Source organism: Arthrobotrys flagrans (assembly GCF_004000055.1).
Source record: "Arthrobotrys flagrans strain CBS H-5679 chromosome Unknown unitig_1, whole genome shotgun sequence".
NCBI lineage: Eukaryota > Fungi > Ascomycota > Orbiliomycetes > Orbiliales > Orbiliaceae > Arthrobotrys > Arthrobotrys flagrans.
Window position 1 is genome coordinate 6,167,050 of NW_027137556.1, and position 17,170 is coordinate 6,184,219.

General features: G+C 45.5%; 4 protein-coding genes across 4 annotated transcripts; 3 read left to right on the forward strand and 1 right to left on the reverse strand.

The window, feature by feature from the left end:
• Positions 1-3,006: 3,006 nt before the first annotated feature.
• Positions 3,007-3,529, forward strand: DFL_009810 (uncharacterized protein; the record flags this gene model as incomplete). Its single annotated transcript, XM_067639753.1, has 3 exons — positions 3,007-3,090; positions 3,152-3,290; positions 3,360-3,529. 3 exons carry the CDS (start codon positions 3,007-3,009, stop codon positions 3,527-3,529), a joined length of 393 nt encoding a protein of 130 aa, XP_067487509.1.
• Positions 3,530-4,487: 958 nt separating this feature from the next.
• On the reverse strand, positions 4,488-8,079 carry DFL_009811 (uncharacterized protein; the record flags this gene model as incomplete). The annotated part of the gene is made up of 10 exons (XM_067639754.1): positions 4,488-4,754; positions 4,820-5,506; positions 5,572-5,597; positions 5,658-5,841; positions 5,900-6,188; positions 6,250-6,259; positions 6,311-6,417; positions 6,476-6,826; positions 6,886-7,110; positions 7,169-8,079. 10 exons carry the CDS (start codon positions 8,077-8,079, stop codon positions 4,488-4,490), a joined length of 3,057 nt encoding a protein of 1,018 aa, XP_067487510.1.
• Positions 8,080-9,178: 1,099 nt separating this feature from the next.
• DFL_009812 (uncharacterized protein) lies at positions 9,179-10,765 on the forward strand (the record flags this gene model as incomplete). The annotated part of the gene is made up of 6 exons (XM_067639755.1): positions 9,179-9,302; positions 9,398-9,664; positions 9,738-9,824; positions 9,901-10,269; positions 10,363-10,497; positions 10,644-10,765. The coding sequence occupies 6 exons, from the start codon at positions 9,179-9,181 to the stop codon at positions 10,763-10,765; spliced, it is 1,104 nt and encodes a 367-aa protein (XP_067487511.1).
• A 2,934-nt stretch (positions 10,766-13,699) lies between these two features.
• On the forward strand, positions 13,700-15,324 carry DFL_009813 (uncharacterized protein; the record flags this gene model as incomplete). Its single annotated transcript, XM_067639756.1, has 8 exons — positions 13,700-13,944; positions 14,017-14,025; positions 14,081-14,161; positions 14,274-14,374; positions 14,501-14,623; positions 14,739-14,914; positions 15,075-15,164; positions 15,229-15,324. 8 exons carry the CDS (start codon positions 13,700-13,702, stop codon positions 15,322-15,324), a joined length of 921 nt encoding a protein of 306 aa, XP_067487512.1.
• Positions 15,325-17,170: the final 1,846 nt, after the last annotated feature.

A 17,170-nucleotide genomic window follows, 5' to 3' on the forward strand; every position in this document is an offset into this window, starting at 1 on the left:
CGCCACGAGGTTAGTTAGTTAGTTAATGGACTAGTTCCCTGGGGATCTATAGCTGCCTGTAGACACTTTAGTATCATGTACAAAGTACCTAACAAATGCAATGCATTGCATCGAACCTGAATAAATTAAATTTCATCTATTAATCTATTGAGCGCAGGGCAGTTTTTGGTGCTAAACGGCAACGCAAAAAACCCAACAGTAGACAACACAAACCGCGGGGTGTGGTTGAAAATCGCCTGAGGCACCCTGGTCTCGTCAACCGCTAGCTGCAGGTCCCACCTGCTCAAAACGGCAGTACCTCCGTTATCAATCCTGGGGAAGCTTGGACCCCAGAAAAAGAAGCATATGATTGAGAGGTTCGAGTTCTCCCAGGGTTACAACAGCTCATATCAGTGTATGGGTAAGACAAATCTTTGCATCTGGGGAGAAAGGGTGTGGTTCACTTTGACTGGGATTATCAAGAAGAACGATGTCACCAGGAGTAAAAAGTTCACTCTGATTGCCAGGACGCAAGTAGGAATAGGAAGTAACGGATACATATGCCTCGGCTTCATGAGATTCAAAACCAGGATCAACCACCACACCCTAACTTCACAGCCTCATACATAGCTCCCGAACACGCCTTTCCTCACGATCATTTTTTCTTGATTTTAAAGTGTGGGTCTTTTGAAGCTGCTAATAATGTTCCTGCATTAATAGAGCAATGTTGGAATAATCTAAATAGCCATTGGCTCGCTCGGATATGCTTCGACGTCTAACCCTCCCACCCCGGGTGCGCAGACTGCCGAAGAGCTTAGCTCTTGGCCAAGTTTCTTGGGGAAAGTGCGGGGAAAGGTAGAGAGCTCGAAGGAACATTCATTTGCATTGACCATCTCCACTCATTTCAGGCGATCCTTTCACAAGTAAATTCTGGAATAAGGTCTTCGCGCTAATTGGTCTGTGGCTCCAGAAACAGGATTTTTGATCCATCATCCAGCCTCAATTGTTTCAGCCATTTTAATTCTGACTACGAGCCGACACCTAGTTAAAAAGCTTGGTAGGGTGGTGGGCCTTAGGAATCTGGGAAGGCCTTCGGTAGGCGTCTGACTAGTCCTCGTTGAAAGAAGAAACTATATATGTCGATTACGCTTTCTTATTTGCATATGCCACTGGTAGCGGTGCCATCTCCCCTTGACGGCTCAAATGGGTAAATTATTTAAATATTTCCACATCAGCCCACTTTTGTTTAGGAGAATGAATGCTAAATTATACGAGGACCAATATTAAACCTGTTGCAACGTCGACTTCGCTCACGTGGAATAGAAACAAAGTTGAGCTGCAGTCAATGAGGGATCGGGTTTCTCTTTCCCGGTTTTTGTGCGTCCAGCTGTGGATTTTGCGATTAAAGTATTCAATATCATCTCGACCCTTGTTATGGTGATCGGAGAACTGCGATAGAGTTATAGAACGTGAACATGCTTTTCGCCTCCCCGTCGTCGTCTTTACGGCAATGCCGATCCTAGTTGGGGTTATCCTCTCAATTAAATCCCGCGAGGCGTGTTTCACGCAAGTCATCTGTTCCTGCATTACACCCTCAAGACAATACTATTCCGGTTATATCGATTATCTTGCGATAGGAGCTCGATAACGTTCAGCATCGCACTCTTCGAGTAGGCTACTGTGCTATTCCTATCAAGACAACTGACTGATATACAAACCCCTCACAGGGATGGATGTCTCAGTTCGGGTCCAGAAGGCTAGGCCAATAACTCCTTTGCCAATATTAAATTCTAAATTTTTTGGCAGTGTAAGCTTTCTTAGAGCGCCTCGCTTGTATATGAAATCATACCACATGCCTTCCTGAAATTCATTGGAATGTCTCAAAGCACCTGCATGTGAATAGCAGTTACCTAAAGTGGGAATAACGGGACACCGGGGGGAAGCGGCAAGGGTGATCCTTGCAATTATAGCTATAGATCGATTCGGTAGCCACCTACATTGAGGCGCGGGGAACACAACTTGGAAATCACTCAACTCCAGTTTTCTTTTTTGATAGAAACTCCGCATTTCGATAGACTTATCAAATATGATCTGCTATATCGGTATTAAGGGTGTTCGAAATCGAGGAACGGTACCCATGACGGAGTGGGTCACGCTTCTCATGTTCGCTGTGCTTCCTCGTATTCTTCCAAGATCAATAGATTGCTGTATCACTTTCTCAACCCCAAAAATCCAACATTTGCATGTGGACATGCACGAACCTTCTGTCAGACTTCACATGTTACATATACTCTTATAATTTTAATGTAGCATTCAGAAATATATCCGGACCACGACGGAAAATTAATGACCTTGCCTCAACTCTCGATGGCCGACTCGGAAAGCCTCTCGGACCTAATCGAATTTAGGATCTAAGTTTCCATGATTCCATTTGAATCGATCCTAGCATGCACGGGGAAGCTAGGCGTGTCAAGCTGCAAGGTCCATTCATGATCATACTCAAACTTTCTTTTTCACTCGTGCCATGGGCCAACCTCCCATTGCTCAATTGCAATTGCGCCGGCCTCCATTACCCCAGATCCCCCATTCAATTTCTCGCCTAGACCCTGTAATCTAGCATGGGGGTGTTCGTAATTGATGAACGGCATCGTAACGAAAAATTGTTTCCGGTTGTACTTCCTCATCAGAAAGGTGAATCCATGGGGTCGATGTCACAAGCCATGTCGATTGGACTAGCTTTCCCCAGAACTACCTTGATACCGCAGGTTCATTCAACATCGATATCGATAACTTCCCACCGTTCCCCCAGCATCTCCAAGGTAAGGTGTATAAGAACCCTCAATCGTCACGCCATTCTCCACACTTCCTTCTTGCATCCTCATCAAGCAACAGCAGCTTCGAATAGCAAAAACAAGCCTGACAGCCTGAACAGACTCTCGCTCAACATCTTTTCAATTTTCCAAAAATCTCAAAGATTATAAACAGTCTAAAAGACTTTTTCATTTTCAAAACCAACTTACATTCAAAATGAAGTTCTCCACTGTCATCCTCGCCGTCGCTACCTTCGCCACCGCGGTCTTTGCCCAGCTCGACCAGTTCCCATCTTGCGGTGTAAGTCTTCAGGAAATTCCTCAGGTCCACAATAATCAACAATTTCTAACAAACTCTGTAGCAAACCTGCTTGATTAGCAACATCGGATCTGCTGGCTGCACTGGTATTGATATCCCATGCATTTGCAACTCTAAGCCATTCTTCGACAAGGTCGTTCCTTGCATCGAGTCTAGCTGCGCCTCCCAGGCTGATAAGGACAGTACGTTTATTTCCCCTCTCCTTTGGTTCTCCGGTCAAAAAATGATTTGCTAACAAATTGTCACTACAGAGTCCACTGCTGCTGCCATCGGCCTGTGCCAGGAGTCCAACCCCGATGTCGGTGACTGGCTTCCAAAGCCCCCAACCACCACTCAGCCACCAGCCACCACCGCTCCACCAACTACCACCGGCAAGCCATCTCCTTGCAAGCCAAAGTTGAGATTCGCTCGCAACTTGTAAATTTCGACAATAGTCGGGCCATTCCCTCCCACTCATTTTTGATACCCCCCGAAAAATGTATATTCCGAAATAAACTGCGCGCGCGGAGGAACCAAAGCTACGCCAATATTAATATCCTCTGACAGAAACGGTAACGAGGCCACAAAGCGAATATCTGACGAACAATCTTACCATATTTCGCAAAAACAAAAAATACGCACATATAATTTTTCGATAATGTACCTATACCAAAACACACTTGAAGTGTAGTTTCCTTGTATAACTGCATTTTGTTTCCCTCATTTTTCTTTTTATCATTGTCAGGTTACATCTTGGGGGAAAGAGGAAAAATGAGAAATTCTTAGGAGCATCAGCATGAAATGTATAATAGTTGTTACCTCAATGCAATTTGCAGTTGATCATATATACCACACTCAATCATACGAATCTGGCTATTCATCAAATCACAATTTCTTCGGGAAGAGCGTTGTAGGTCTAGAATCTCGACCTCATGATCTAGGGTTACTAAAATCAAGATCTGATTACCGACTACTTGAGTAAATACGTTTGAAAGACACAATACTATGATGTTGAGGTAGAGAGCATCTTTGCGAGACGCAACAAACTAAATACAGGCGGATTATTCGCCAAATTCATGAAGAACGACCGCGTCTACGCATCAGAACCAAAACGATAGAATTCTTTTTACAAATTACAACATCAAGCCACCAGAACTCAAGGACCCTAAGCAAAAAAACAGAACCCCGCCAATTTCAACGAAAGGATCCCAGTCAAACTCCGTTATTATCAAATTCCCATTATGTCCCTTTTTACTGTATCCACAGCAGCGATAACTTGTCGAGCGTATGCCTAGCCCCTTGCAACTTTAGCCATCTACCTGCAAGAAAGTCCCGTCTATAAATCCCCCAAAACTATAATATATTCGCTATCGTGGTGCAGATATGAATGCATGCCGATACTAAGAAGCAGCATTTTCCGGTTGCAAGCCATTATTTCCATCCGCATTACTTGTCGGCGCCGGCTTGGTCCCATACTTTGCTATCAATTCCTTTAAAACGCTCAACCCTAGAGGTTTGAAGACGTAATCCGACATGCCCACTTCGAACGCCTTTTCTTTGTCCTCTTCTAGGGTCGAGGCGGTAACCGCAATGATGGGTATATGCTGGAAATATTTAAGTCTAGGTTCCGCCGCACTGCGAATGTTCTTCGTGGTGTCATATCCGTCCTAATACGTTTGAATTGATTAAAATGCCATCTTAGTATTAAGAAAGAGAAGGGCTACACTTATACCATCAGTGGCATTTGTAGATCCATCAGGATAAAATCAGGTTCCGCTAATTTAGTGCTCAAAAGACGCAATGCATCGATTCCATTCGGTGCAATTATAGCTTCACAACCCAATTTCTCTAGCCGAAGCTTGGTGATACTTTGCAATGCCCAATTATCCTCAACAACCATAACTTTAAGTCCTTTAGTATCGCTTGGTGTGCCCTTCGTAGATGACACGGATTCTCTTGAACCTTCCCGACGTGGTTCTCTGCGGGTAGGGACCGGTGAGTATTGGGGCCTCTTTTTAGCACCAGGCTTTTTTTTCTTCTCTTCTTCTAGTTCGGTTGGTGGGGACGGGGCCGGATGAGTGACTTCCGCAAGCGGGGAAGAGAGCGGGCTCAGCGCGGTTTCTGGAACACCCTCCGGAGCAGGTTCCGGGGGAGGTTCATCTTTTTTAGATTCCGCTGCGGCTTCTTCTTCTCCGTCGGATTCTGGTAGTCGCAACGACAATGGATCTGACACACGGCGACGTTCGTCAAAGTTCTTTTGTAGGATAGCGCTGGTGACATGCAACGAGTCTTCCACTTTGTCCTGTGTTTCAGGCAATTTGGCGTTCGAATCTCTTATAAAAGGGAACGTGATCTTGAACACTGAACCGATACCCAACGTACTGAAGAAGTTGAGGTTGCCACCGAGTTGTTTTACAATCTGATCGGAAATCAATATCTGCAGCTTAAGAACGAGTAACTCAAGTGAATTAAAGGCTTGCCTACCTTCTGGGTTACATAGAGACCGAGACCTAAAGTACTACATCGTCAGATACTGATTCTTTGCGGATGCAGGGGCAAAATTATGGTACCATCAGTCGGCCTCCGCCCAGTCTCGTCATCTCCGACGAACGGCTTGAATATCGATTTCCCGGCCTCTTCTGAGATACCGATACCAGTATCTTTCACTTCGAAGCATATCTTGCATGTAGAACCCTGTGTAGATACTACATATACCCTGAGGCTAACATAGCCTTCCGAGGTGTACTTGAACGCCTATGCCCCATTACTATCAGATATCCACCAGCAAACAAGGGCTAATTTCAGGACATACATTTGACAGAATATTAGTCAAAACTCTCCTGGCGTTCGATTCGTCTCCAATCATGACACATTCCATCCGTTCGTCCAGTGGTCGTTCTTCATCACCTTCGGCTCCCTCGTATTTATATCTCGTAATACTCTTTAAGCCTTCGAAATCCATCGTGAATTGAACATCTCGCTTGGAGAATGTGAGGAATGAAAGGTTGCAAACGTGGTGGATAAGATTGAAGAGATTGAACGCCTTCGCTTTGACTATAGTTTGTCGCATTTCAAAAGACGAGAAGTCAACGATATCGTCGCTAAATTGGTGTTAATTCTGACCCTGCACAGCAATATAATATTCTAGTACGTATGTCCTACATGGATATGACTAAACGTTGTTAGTAGATGGTCTAAATAGGTGGCGGCGGCAATGACTCACGAAGGAAGTTCACAGATCGCAAGAGACCCATTAAATGGGTAGTTTGCTCCTGGTTTAGTCGTGTCTCGTTCAGAAGTTGAAGTAGACCAACAATACCTGCAATCGGCCTAGCTATTTATGTCAGCGCCGTGTTGACTAGTGAAACTTGGGATATTGATATCCTACGTTCTCAGCTCTGAGACCACTCCACTTGTGAAAATGCCTCGCAGTCTCTCATCTCGTTGCTGTGTAGCATCGATTTCCCGTTGTTTCGTTATATCCCGGAACATAGTCAGATAACCAACGAGTTCACGATCCAAGTCCTTTACCCATGGGGTATTAACTGCATATAAGGGCAGACCAGAAACTTCCACAAGTCTAGGCATGTCTTTCACATAAACTCCGAAGCTATCCTTAGTGGCCGTTGACTTTCGTCGGAAATTATGGTGAAAGTATTCCGTAAATGGTGAACTGGCGCTGAACTTGGTGTCGTATACATTTAATCGAGACACCCAATCACTTGTCGTCCAGCCGATACTACGAGACTCTGTCAGATTTTCACACTATCTCTGTAGCGATAGTAGGCAAAGTATTACCCAATGTCAGGCATTGAACTCTCCAGACCAAAGAACTTTCTCGTCGACGAATTTGTTATGGTTATATCACCTCGAGTGTTCATGGCAATGAAGTGAGAATCCAAGTGTTCGAGAGTAGAATCGCGAACTCTTTCAGCCTGAGATGCAAATTCCGTAGCTATGCTTATATTGCCAGGGACTATCATCTCTCTGGTCCTTTCCCGCCTTTGGTTTGCTACGGCGTTCCTACATTGGATAATTAGATCAGGGCTACCCTGCGATTTGAGAAATGGGGACAAAATACCCAGCCACACTGATGCTATCGTGGGTCAATATCGACAGTACGGTATACACCTCCCTACCGCTGTTTGTAAATGACAGGAACAAAGTTGCGGGAACGAGCGTTGTATTTTGCTTATCAGGTTCTCCTTGCCGCCGATTAGCCGTCTCCCTGAAGCGCTCCCTCCGGTTGTTTGCTTGATATAGAGGCGTCTGTTCATTTGGAAACCGAATCATAACTTCAAACGAGTCGGCGTTCCCGTCGGACTCGACATCTTTAGAAGATTTGGCCTTGCCTTTGAGAGCATCTGCTGCTCTCCAACCAAGGCCACCTAGATTTAGATCCGGAGTGTGTGAGAACTTTGACCTCGGGCTTGGAACACCCACGTTATTCGAACCTTCTCCGGTTTCTAGCCTTTTGCATGGAGAATCTATTGGGGAGCTGATTTTGGTACCAGAAGCTTCGAGGAATTGGGCTCGTCGCTTCTCAACAACCTTTCCTAGGGTCACCCATCTTTGCTCTTGGAATTCCACACCAAGTTCCCCAATATGAATCCCGTTTAGACTGCCGTAAACTTTTACTAAGTGCGAAAATAATGTCACCGCGATCTTATTTGCATTCCCGATTGTCGAATTAGGCGCAATGACGAGAATTGGAATCGGAGAAAAGTCGAAGCCCAGGGAAGATAAAACCGGGTCGAACCCACGACCTCGGTCATCGGATCGAGAACGTCCCATCCAGCTATGCGAGCATTGCGGACATCTTATATGATGCCGAGCGCGATCCTCTTCGCTGGATATCCGGCGACTAGATTCCGAGACTGACGGCTGGTGGCCCTTCTTATCTTTCTGCACAGAGTATTCATTGTTAGTTTTCGACGTTCCGTGATGTCGGTTAAAGTAGTGTACCGTCGGAAACCTCAAGCGCAACGGCATGGTAACTCTTGCACCAGCGCAAAGCCGATATATCAATGTACCCGGACTTCGGAATGCAGGTAAACAATAAAGTCTTCTGGTATCGGGGTTCCGACGACGTTTGTTGAACTTGAAATGAACAACAGATGATTGATGTATTGCCGTTGAACGATGCTGTCCCTCGCTTGTCACACTCGATATGAGCTGAAGTCTATTATCTCGAACAACGTTCACAAGTCCGACTTCAAAAGAAAGTTCTAAAACTTGCTCAGCCTAGTTTTCTGCCGACGGGTTCGTGGTTGGGCCACTAAACCCGAGAGTAAACAAGCTTTTCTCTCTTCCCTTTCGTAGTTTTTGAAACGAGCGAATGAGAGCACGAGTAGGCAGCTGGGTGTCTGAGCAGGCGGCTTCCGTTTAAGATCTGGGTCCGGACGCTTCAGTTGGGCTGCCGTGTCATCAAAAGAGTGAAAGGCAAGGTGTTTCGATGTCTGGTCGAGCATTTCCGGGATGACTTCCACGGTAGAGCAGTCGTATTCGACAGTAATACATTAATAATACCGCCTGATAAGTAACAACCGGCCGAAAACTGAATTAGCAGTTCACGGTACATGTTTTGCACAACGATCTGCTGCCAAACCTACCCAATCGACGGTGCAGACACGGAAAACGGTGCAGACGACCTGCATTATGGCTCGTTCGCAGCCTCGAATAGTGCATTTTCCAGCCGTTCAGACAATATGTGATATAAATCTCGAATGGCCTGTATGCGAAGGTATAATTACGAATGACACCTCTTTTGTTGATATTATTTAAAGAAAAGGCCTTTTTCCGACATTCACTTCAGACCAGCGCGTGGGTCGACGTTGACTCTGGAAGAGAAGAAGTGTTGGATGCATGACGTACGCCTTGCATGCGAGACGGTGGGATTGGACTCGCTAAGGCAGCAATGGAGGGGGCTTCGCTAAGCGGCCGCTCTCCCCGCAACTCCTATATAGGCCTATCCATTTATCCTAAAGTCATGAATTGAATAGTGGAGGTCTATCTATAAAACATAAGAAGTACCCGTGGACGTCTATACTTCTAGCTTCGAAACGACTATCAAATCCGTTAATTGCCCAAAATGACTACATCAATGAAAGCTCTCCGTTATCACGGCGCAAAAGACCTCCGGGTCGAGTCTGTCCCTGTCCCAGAACTCTTACCCGGTCAGGTCAAAGTTAAGCCGGAATGGTGTGGTATCTGTGGTAAGTAGACCGCATAACACAAGTCGGGGTAAAAGGAGGAGAGTGAATTCATGAATTAACTGGCATCTTCGATTGAATTCAAAATACGCATATAGGATCCGACTTGCATGAATATATTACTGGTCCAATTTTGACGCCGGCTGCTGGAAAGCCTCACAGGCTGACCGGTTGCACTGTACCATTGATTATGGGTCACGAGTTCGCTGGGGAAATCGTTGAACTTGGACCCGACGTCGAACCAGGACGACTCAAGGTCGGGATGAAAGTCTGCATCGAGCCAACTCTCTTCGACGATACTTGTCCTCCATGCCTCGATAGACGCCGTAACTGTTGTGACAAAGGCGGCTTCTTTGGCCTTTCAGGTAATATTCTTATTCTTATTATTTATCTTTAGGTCTCATTTCCAAGATATCTAATACAATGCACCCTTTATAGGTTGGGGAGGTGGATTCTCTGAGTACGCTTGTTTACAGGAAAAGGTTGTTCATCCACTACCGGACAACGTCCCAACTGATATCGGAGGTAGGTCTTCTAGTTGAGAGCAGCCTATCGTTGCACTTCATTTTGTGGCAGACACTAATCGAATGGTGAAAAACAGCTCTCGTCGAACCACTTGCTGTGGCATGGCACGCCCTCAAAGCAGCCGACCACTCCCCGGATCAATCAGCTTTGATTGTTGGAGCTGGCCCTATTGGGCTCGCCGTCTTATTCTGTCTGCTTGCCAGAGGCTGCCGTCAGGTCTTGATATCCGAGGTTTCCCCCCAACGTATCAAGCACGCCCTCGACATTGCCAACTCGCACTCAGAAGTGGAAATCAAAGTGCTCGATCCCTCCAAAGAAGACGTCGTTGCAAAAGCAAAAGAACTATGTCCTCAGGGAAATCAGGGGCCAAATGCTGTCTACGACTGTGCCGGCGTCCAGAAATCTATCGAGGCCGCTATCGAGGCGGTTAGGAAGGGAGGTATAGGTAAGGCTTCGCAGTGCTCCCCTACATCTAAATAAGCGACACTGGCAGTACCAGTTTCACCTGGCAAGTGTCCACGAGCTCATAATCCGATAGTTTGTAACGTCGCCGTCTGGGAAAAACCCGCTAATATCGACATGAACGCCCTCGTTTTTGGTGAAAAGAAGCTCATCGGCGTAGCCACCTACCGTGAAGGTGATTTCCAGGAAGTTATCGAGGCGATATCAACGGGTATGTCAAGCTGTACACATTAAACCTACGCTTCTATCTGCAGGTTACCTGTCAAGGTTACCTGCAGCATCAATGATCCCCGATATCTTGACAGCAATTACACGCTTTGTCCTGCTAACCTGCTGGTAACCATTTGCGACGTTTAGGCAAGATTAGGAATCCGGAGAAATTGATAACAGCGAAGGTGGCCATTGAGGATGCCGTTGCAAACGGCTTCGAGGCACTGTTGAAGTCTCGTGAACATGTGAAAATTCTTGTTCACCCTTAACACCGTTATGTAAATCCTCTCCTTTAAAGGAGATTCTGGTAGAAGACGAACCGGGTTTGGGACACAGGTAGTACGAAAAAAATATTCAATTTGAGATCTAAAGGTTGTCGATATGTTCAAGTCCAACTTCGTGGCCTTTCATCGTATTTCGCGGAAATGTGATAGGAGTGAAAGCTTGAGGGGGTAGCGAAAGATCTTAAGATGGAATCCTCACAAACTGGCCTCAATTGCCAACTCCCTAAGAAAGTGCATCCCTCCAGGAACCAAAAATAACCCATTCTCAGCCAAAAGCAGCCACCTGACGCCCGTACAGGAATAAAATTACTGCCGACTCCGTACATACATCTCCCAAATTCGAGTTCAGGGAATATTGAGGACAACCAAATCAATCCTGCAAACCAACCTCCACAAAAGGTAGCATTCATTGCATTGTGGAAACTGGAATCTCATGGATCCGAGAGCCCTGGAGCTGTCCTCCGATCTCAATCAAGTACTCGTCCGATGAAGTACTTCTCAAAACTACCAATAGCTCCATAATCTTAGCATCACAGCGATCAGTGATCAATATTTAATCCTAGGTTAGGTATCATATGCCGTTGTCTCCCGGTGGGGAACCCCTAAATGTAAAGTAACGATATCCACTTGATCGCCTGCTCAAACAGCCTCGTATTGCTCCAATCGCGTTAAACCCGTCAATTCTTCAAGGCTACTCCCCAACTATTTGGATCTGGATGGCGATGAAACACTTAAACGGATACTTATACCAATATATAGCGTTCATTGACGATCCCGGTCAAGCGGAAGCTTGCACTATTCGATGCTCGTCTCCATTATTTCTGTTCCTCAATGGTTAAGTGCACCGATCACTCGCATCCCCCTATCAATTTGGTGATACGTAGCCGGGCACTACCAAAGGTTTTGTAACCACACGCAGCCCCGAGTCACACGGTTTATAGCAGCTACACAGCGGCGCAGCGGAGCCTGCCCTTAATTTGTCAAAATCAGTCAGGAGTGCCACTTAAATATGCAAACGCTAGATCCCGTCGAATACCCGTTTTCAGGCCTGTATCACAAAAAGGAATGTATAATTGTATATCCAGGTGAAATGAACTAGATTTTCGCACACCGTGCAAAAAACGTTAATTCTACTTCCACCAAACCCCACCAAGATTAATAACGGGTGCCTGATAGAGGCCAGGAGAACGGTATTTGGCCATAAGCGTCAGTAAAAAAATATCATGATATAGATTTTTAAAGCCAATGGTCAGGTTTTTTATACATCCCCTCGATTGATATCTCAAATAGCATAACAAATCGATATCACACAAGAACTCAAAACCTGTGCCCTGCTACATACTTTACAATTGTATTACGATATCACCGCAGCTTCCCCGAAGATACCTCGAGTTTAAACTTAATACACTCCACAGAATAAGACACCATTTCCACTCGCTTTTGTCGTGGCAATGTCTTGTTCGACTGGGGCGAAATTAACTTTCCGTCGTTCAGGTTTTCAGCCCAAGATATATGCGAACACCTGGGCTCTGCAGGCAAGACATGGCTACCCTCGCCCCCATAAGTCTTCCTCCAATCAAAAATCTCAAATCTTGACTTGCCGAAAGAACCTATCTTATCGAGATTTCGGTCCCTCGCTTTGTTGTCTCTCCGTTACCGCGGCAGGCCAGGGCATCCAAGCTTGTTCATAGGTCGTATCACACAAAACCTCCACCGAATCGACTACTTCAAGCTGGGAGAGAGAGAAATTTTGTGATCTACCCATCAGTTCCAGATACTCCGTGGATACTTGCCGTGCCCTACTTCCGCATTTGGTGCCAGCCGTTGTCAGGAATTAACTTTTTTTTTCCTTTGCGAGATGTAAAGTACTAGCCGATGATCGATCTTGCAGCTGAAAAGTTTGAATAGAATCGGTGTACACTTTGACCGTGTCTCCGTCGTCCGATGCAGGAATTGAAATGCAAATGCAACCTGATACATAGCATATAATTTTCTAGAATTCTTCGTTTGGTTCGAAATAGTTGCGTTGAGAACGCGTGTTCTACCCTAAGCGCTACCACGGCTCGGTGGACCGGAATCAAGAAGGCGATTTAGTACTAGTGCCGCATGAGCGGAGGTACTATAATCCACTTTACTCGCTTCTTTCTGCATGTTACTGCGAATTTATGGTCGAGACGAATCTAATTCGTCCTTCAGCTGCATGTTCCAAGAGAATTCCAACATCATAGCGTTGGGGAAATAGTACCCACACTCAGAATGGCTGGGGTAAATCGTGTTATTTTCGTGACCTTTACATACAAATGATTCAAACTAGAAAGCTTGGTGCTAATTAACCTTGGAAAAGTATTCTCTCCCCCACATTCTTGTGTTTTCGTTAAAATTTTTTTGGCAGCTTTGGGGGTGTGGATTGTGGAGAATACAAGAAAGGTATTTTGTGGGGAATCGGAATCTCCTTCACGACGGGGTTATGCGCCGATATCACGAGGTTTAGATAATGTATTTCGGCACCTTTGCAGTGAAATGTACATATGTGGACAAGATTTTGTGGAGGAACTGTTGCCAAACCTTATGGCCATTGGGGTACATGATCTTAAGTTATCAAGATATATATAACCTCCAAGGAGGCCTTCGCCTTGTCCAATCGGTTTCGACACACTCTTTCACGATACCCACTCTGTCCCATATCGTCATTGCTTGGTAGCTGTGGTATATATATTCCATTTATTCTCGCGTAAAAGGGAGGCTAGTTTACAAGACCCCTTATACCATATATACAGAATAGTTTAACAAAGAAAACCGTATACACCTTCGTGGAAATACCATATTGTCACTATAGTACTAGGAAAACTTCCGGTAAACGGACACCGCTATTATCTCTAAATCACGAAACCCCTCTTCAATTCTTCAAATACTTTCATAATGGAGAAGACAACTCTAGACCCAACTTACTCGACAGAGTCCCAAATTATGCCACAGTCCCGGAATCAGGGCTATAGTAATCCACCATCTTCGCAGCATAATGATTCCGGCAAGGATCAACTAGACCGCGTCCGCACAACAGCAACTATGCAGATTTCCCCCGAGCTCTTCGAGAAGCTCTATCTCTCGCCCCCGAACAAAGTTCATGGAGACTTGCGTAAAACTTTTGGCAACCCAACCCCAATGTAAGCGGTGATATGAGGCAGTCGATCCGAAGTGTTTCCGAGATCGTGAGACTAACAAGCAAACTTGTGTAGTGCGGTTCTGTAGGTTTCGAGAAAATCTGAAGATCCTCCGAGCATAGTACTAACAAAGATACAGAGGCTTCTTGGTATGCTTAACCCCATTGAGCATGGATCTAATGGGATGGCGAGGTGCTGGTGGCGTCGGCGCAGCTCAAGTGTAGGTGATACAGGTCGAATTTATATTCCGAATTAAAAATCCCAATTAATGACATCGGATAAGGGAATACGTGTATACACATGGCGCTGACGCAATTGAATCAAACTAACAGGGCCAGCTACTACTTCCTTGGAGGCATGCTCTCACTTGTCGGCGGCATACTCGAGTTCTTTTTGGGCAACACATTCCCATTTGTTGTATTTACATCCTTCAGTACGTTGATCTACTAAGCCATAGAGGTCGATCGGATTGGGGACCTTGCTCTTAGAGATTTCTCAGTAATCTAGTACAAGACTTCAAGAGCTGAATGGCAGGGCTAACATTTACTCTTCCATTTAGGTGGATTCTGGTTTAGTCTGGGAGGAACACTTACGCCATCCTTCAACGCTATGGGAGCGTATTCCTCATCCGGCAGCAACGCCGTCGAAGGCGGCACGACTATGGGGTTCAATGCTAGCTTCGGTAAGAAAATTACTTAGCAGACCTCAAATAGGCCATGGTCCCGGAGTTTAGCTCGGCAATGGGATATCTTAGAAGAATTTTAACTAACAAACTCTGCTACGTGGCATCTATTAAGGTTTCTATCTCCTTGCATGGGGCTTCATCACAACCATCTACCTTATTTGTTCGCTCCGGACCAATGTAGTCTTCTTGACGTTATTTACGTTTTTGGATGCCACATTTGGCCTCCTCGTCTCCGTATACTTTTACGTTGCCAATGGAAATGTTAAACTGGCTGGGAATTTACAGATTGTAAGCTTCCCCAATCTCTAGCGGCTCTACGTTATTTTATCAAAATATAAATGTCCTCATATGATCACTGAGGCTTTATCTTTGAGCCCATAACTGAGCCTCAATATGTGGCGGTGTGATTTTTGAAGCCCGAGCTAATTCTTTAATGCAAAACACCTAGGCCGCTGGTGCATGTGCTCTGTTGACTTGCGTCCCAGGATGGTATATTCTACTTGCCCAGATGCTCGAGTCCGTCGATTTCCCGTTTCAGGTAAGGCCGCCACCCCGGATCCGAACACATGCATGTCTTACTAATCTCGTTTAACTTTATCTAGCTGCCCGTGGGTGACTTGAGTCAGTTCATTGTCTCGGGTTCTGAGAGTCGGTTGCGAAAGGCTGGCACTAGTGCTAGCGTTGACGACCGAGTTTAAGCCAATTAATGTGATGGGGCATGTCAATATGAGCATCCTGATGACCTTCGTAATTGTGTTTTTTTTAGCATCTTCGCGCTGACAAGGATATCAGGTCGAGGTTGAAAAATTTTTTGTTTCGTCGTTTTGAAAAGCGATTATACCTTTCCCCAGTCCTGTCAAAGCATTAATATCCGAGCGTCGAATAAGTCGTGCGCGTTCGTTGGTGTCTGCATAATCACAATTTGCCGACAGAGATTATTGTATGTTAGATATTTTGTAATAGTTTCCAAGATGGACCTCATTCCTTTAATTCACAACTATCTGAGCTCCTTCTAAACTTATACATCAGCACTAATAGTTGTGACGGCCGAAACCACGGAAGTCGGAACGATAAAAGCCACAAAACTTAGTGGTAGTAGCTCGTAATGCTAGACAAATCAGGCAGAAATTTTTCGCAACAATACCAAATCCTACCTGTGCGGGGAAGCGTCGATCCGTTTGTGGGGCTATTGAACCATGGCGCGGCATTGGGGCTTGTGGAGAAGGCCCGCACAGACCATTCCTTGACCTCCAGAAAAAGGGATCAGATATCGTAAAATCTTCGCTGCCGCTTCCACGCAGGGTCAAAGCTCAGAAATCGCATGAGGCAAAATTCAAGATCACAAATTACTGAAGTATTTAATTGACTAGGGATTGACGGTTCACGAAGCATTTCGTAATCATAACTATAGGAACTGATATGAATACGAGTCTTTTCCTGACTAATATTGTTCTAATCAAAAATTGGCCCCGTAAATGAGCCGAGTAAAGAAATCCCCAGCCTCAGAAGGCTTTTTATGAAATCCAGCCGCTTTGCTGAACCGGCGCCGGTTGGTCAACACACATTGTGCAACAAGTGGTAACGTTAGGGACACACTCTCACTCCATACATGCTAACCGCCACATGAAAGGTATTTGTATCCACATATATTTCGCTCTTCTATAGGTGGTGCACAAATCAGGGCCTCCAGGTAGGACTGATAACGCCACTTTACGAGATCCGTCGATGGGGTTCTTACGCCAGCTTTGGTGGTCCGTGATGCTGAGAATCGAACCGGCCTCAAAAGACTCAAGATGCGACTACCACGAAGCATCTGTTGCATGAATTTTCAGGTCCAACTTTAGAAATATGACTGCCTAGGGTCAACGGCTTATTTGAAGATCCTCAACGTAAGCCTGTTAACCTTAATAAAAGATCCGAGCGCGTGCATGTAACTATATCTGGGCCCGGAGTTAAGTTGTTTTTCGAAGTTATCATGGTTGAAACAAAGCGATAAACATGATATCGCAATATCACGATATGCCGCGGATATCCTTTGTATTCATTTGGGGCATCCAAGAGAATACAAAGTCGAGCGGCCGAAGTAGGTCGAGGTACCGGTACATGTCTACAATGTATACCAATGCCCCTGCCCTCCTCCCAAACCTTTCCAACCCCAAGAAATGAATCGAAATCTAAAAAGCGGGGAAAGAGCTAGCCACGTGTGTAAGATCCGCCAAACCTTCCTTTCCATTCAATGGTGACTGCAAATTCTTATCCACCAACTTTGGGCCCCGGCCAAAAAAAGACCACAGGCTAGGCTTAGCATAACCACACTGTCGGTGCATCAGGGCCATGTCTGCATAATTTGGGAACTCTTACTTTTCGGTAAAGGTGCCCTTGAATGCAGCTGACTCGGCACCATCCGGCTTCATAAACCGCAAACGTCTTGCGGTCATCATGGTGCTGACCTAGCAATTATATATCGCAACTAGCCGACGAGAGCTCGCCAGAACGTCCTTGATATAAATTAATATCTTGCAAATGCAATCTTTCCCGGCGTCA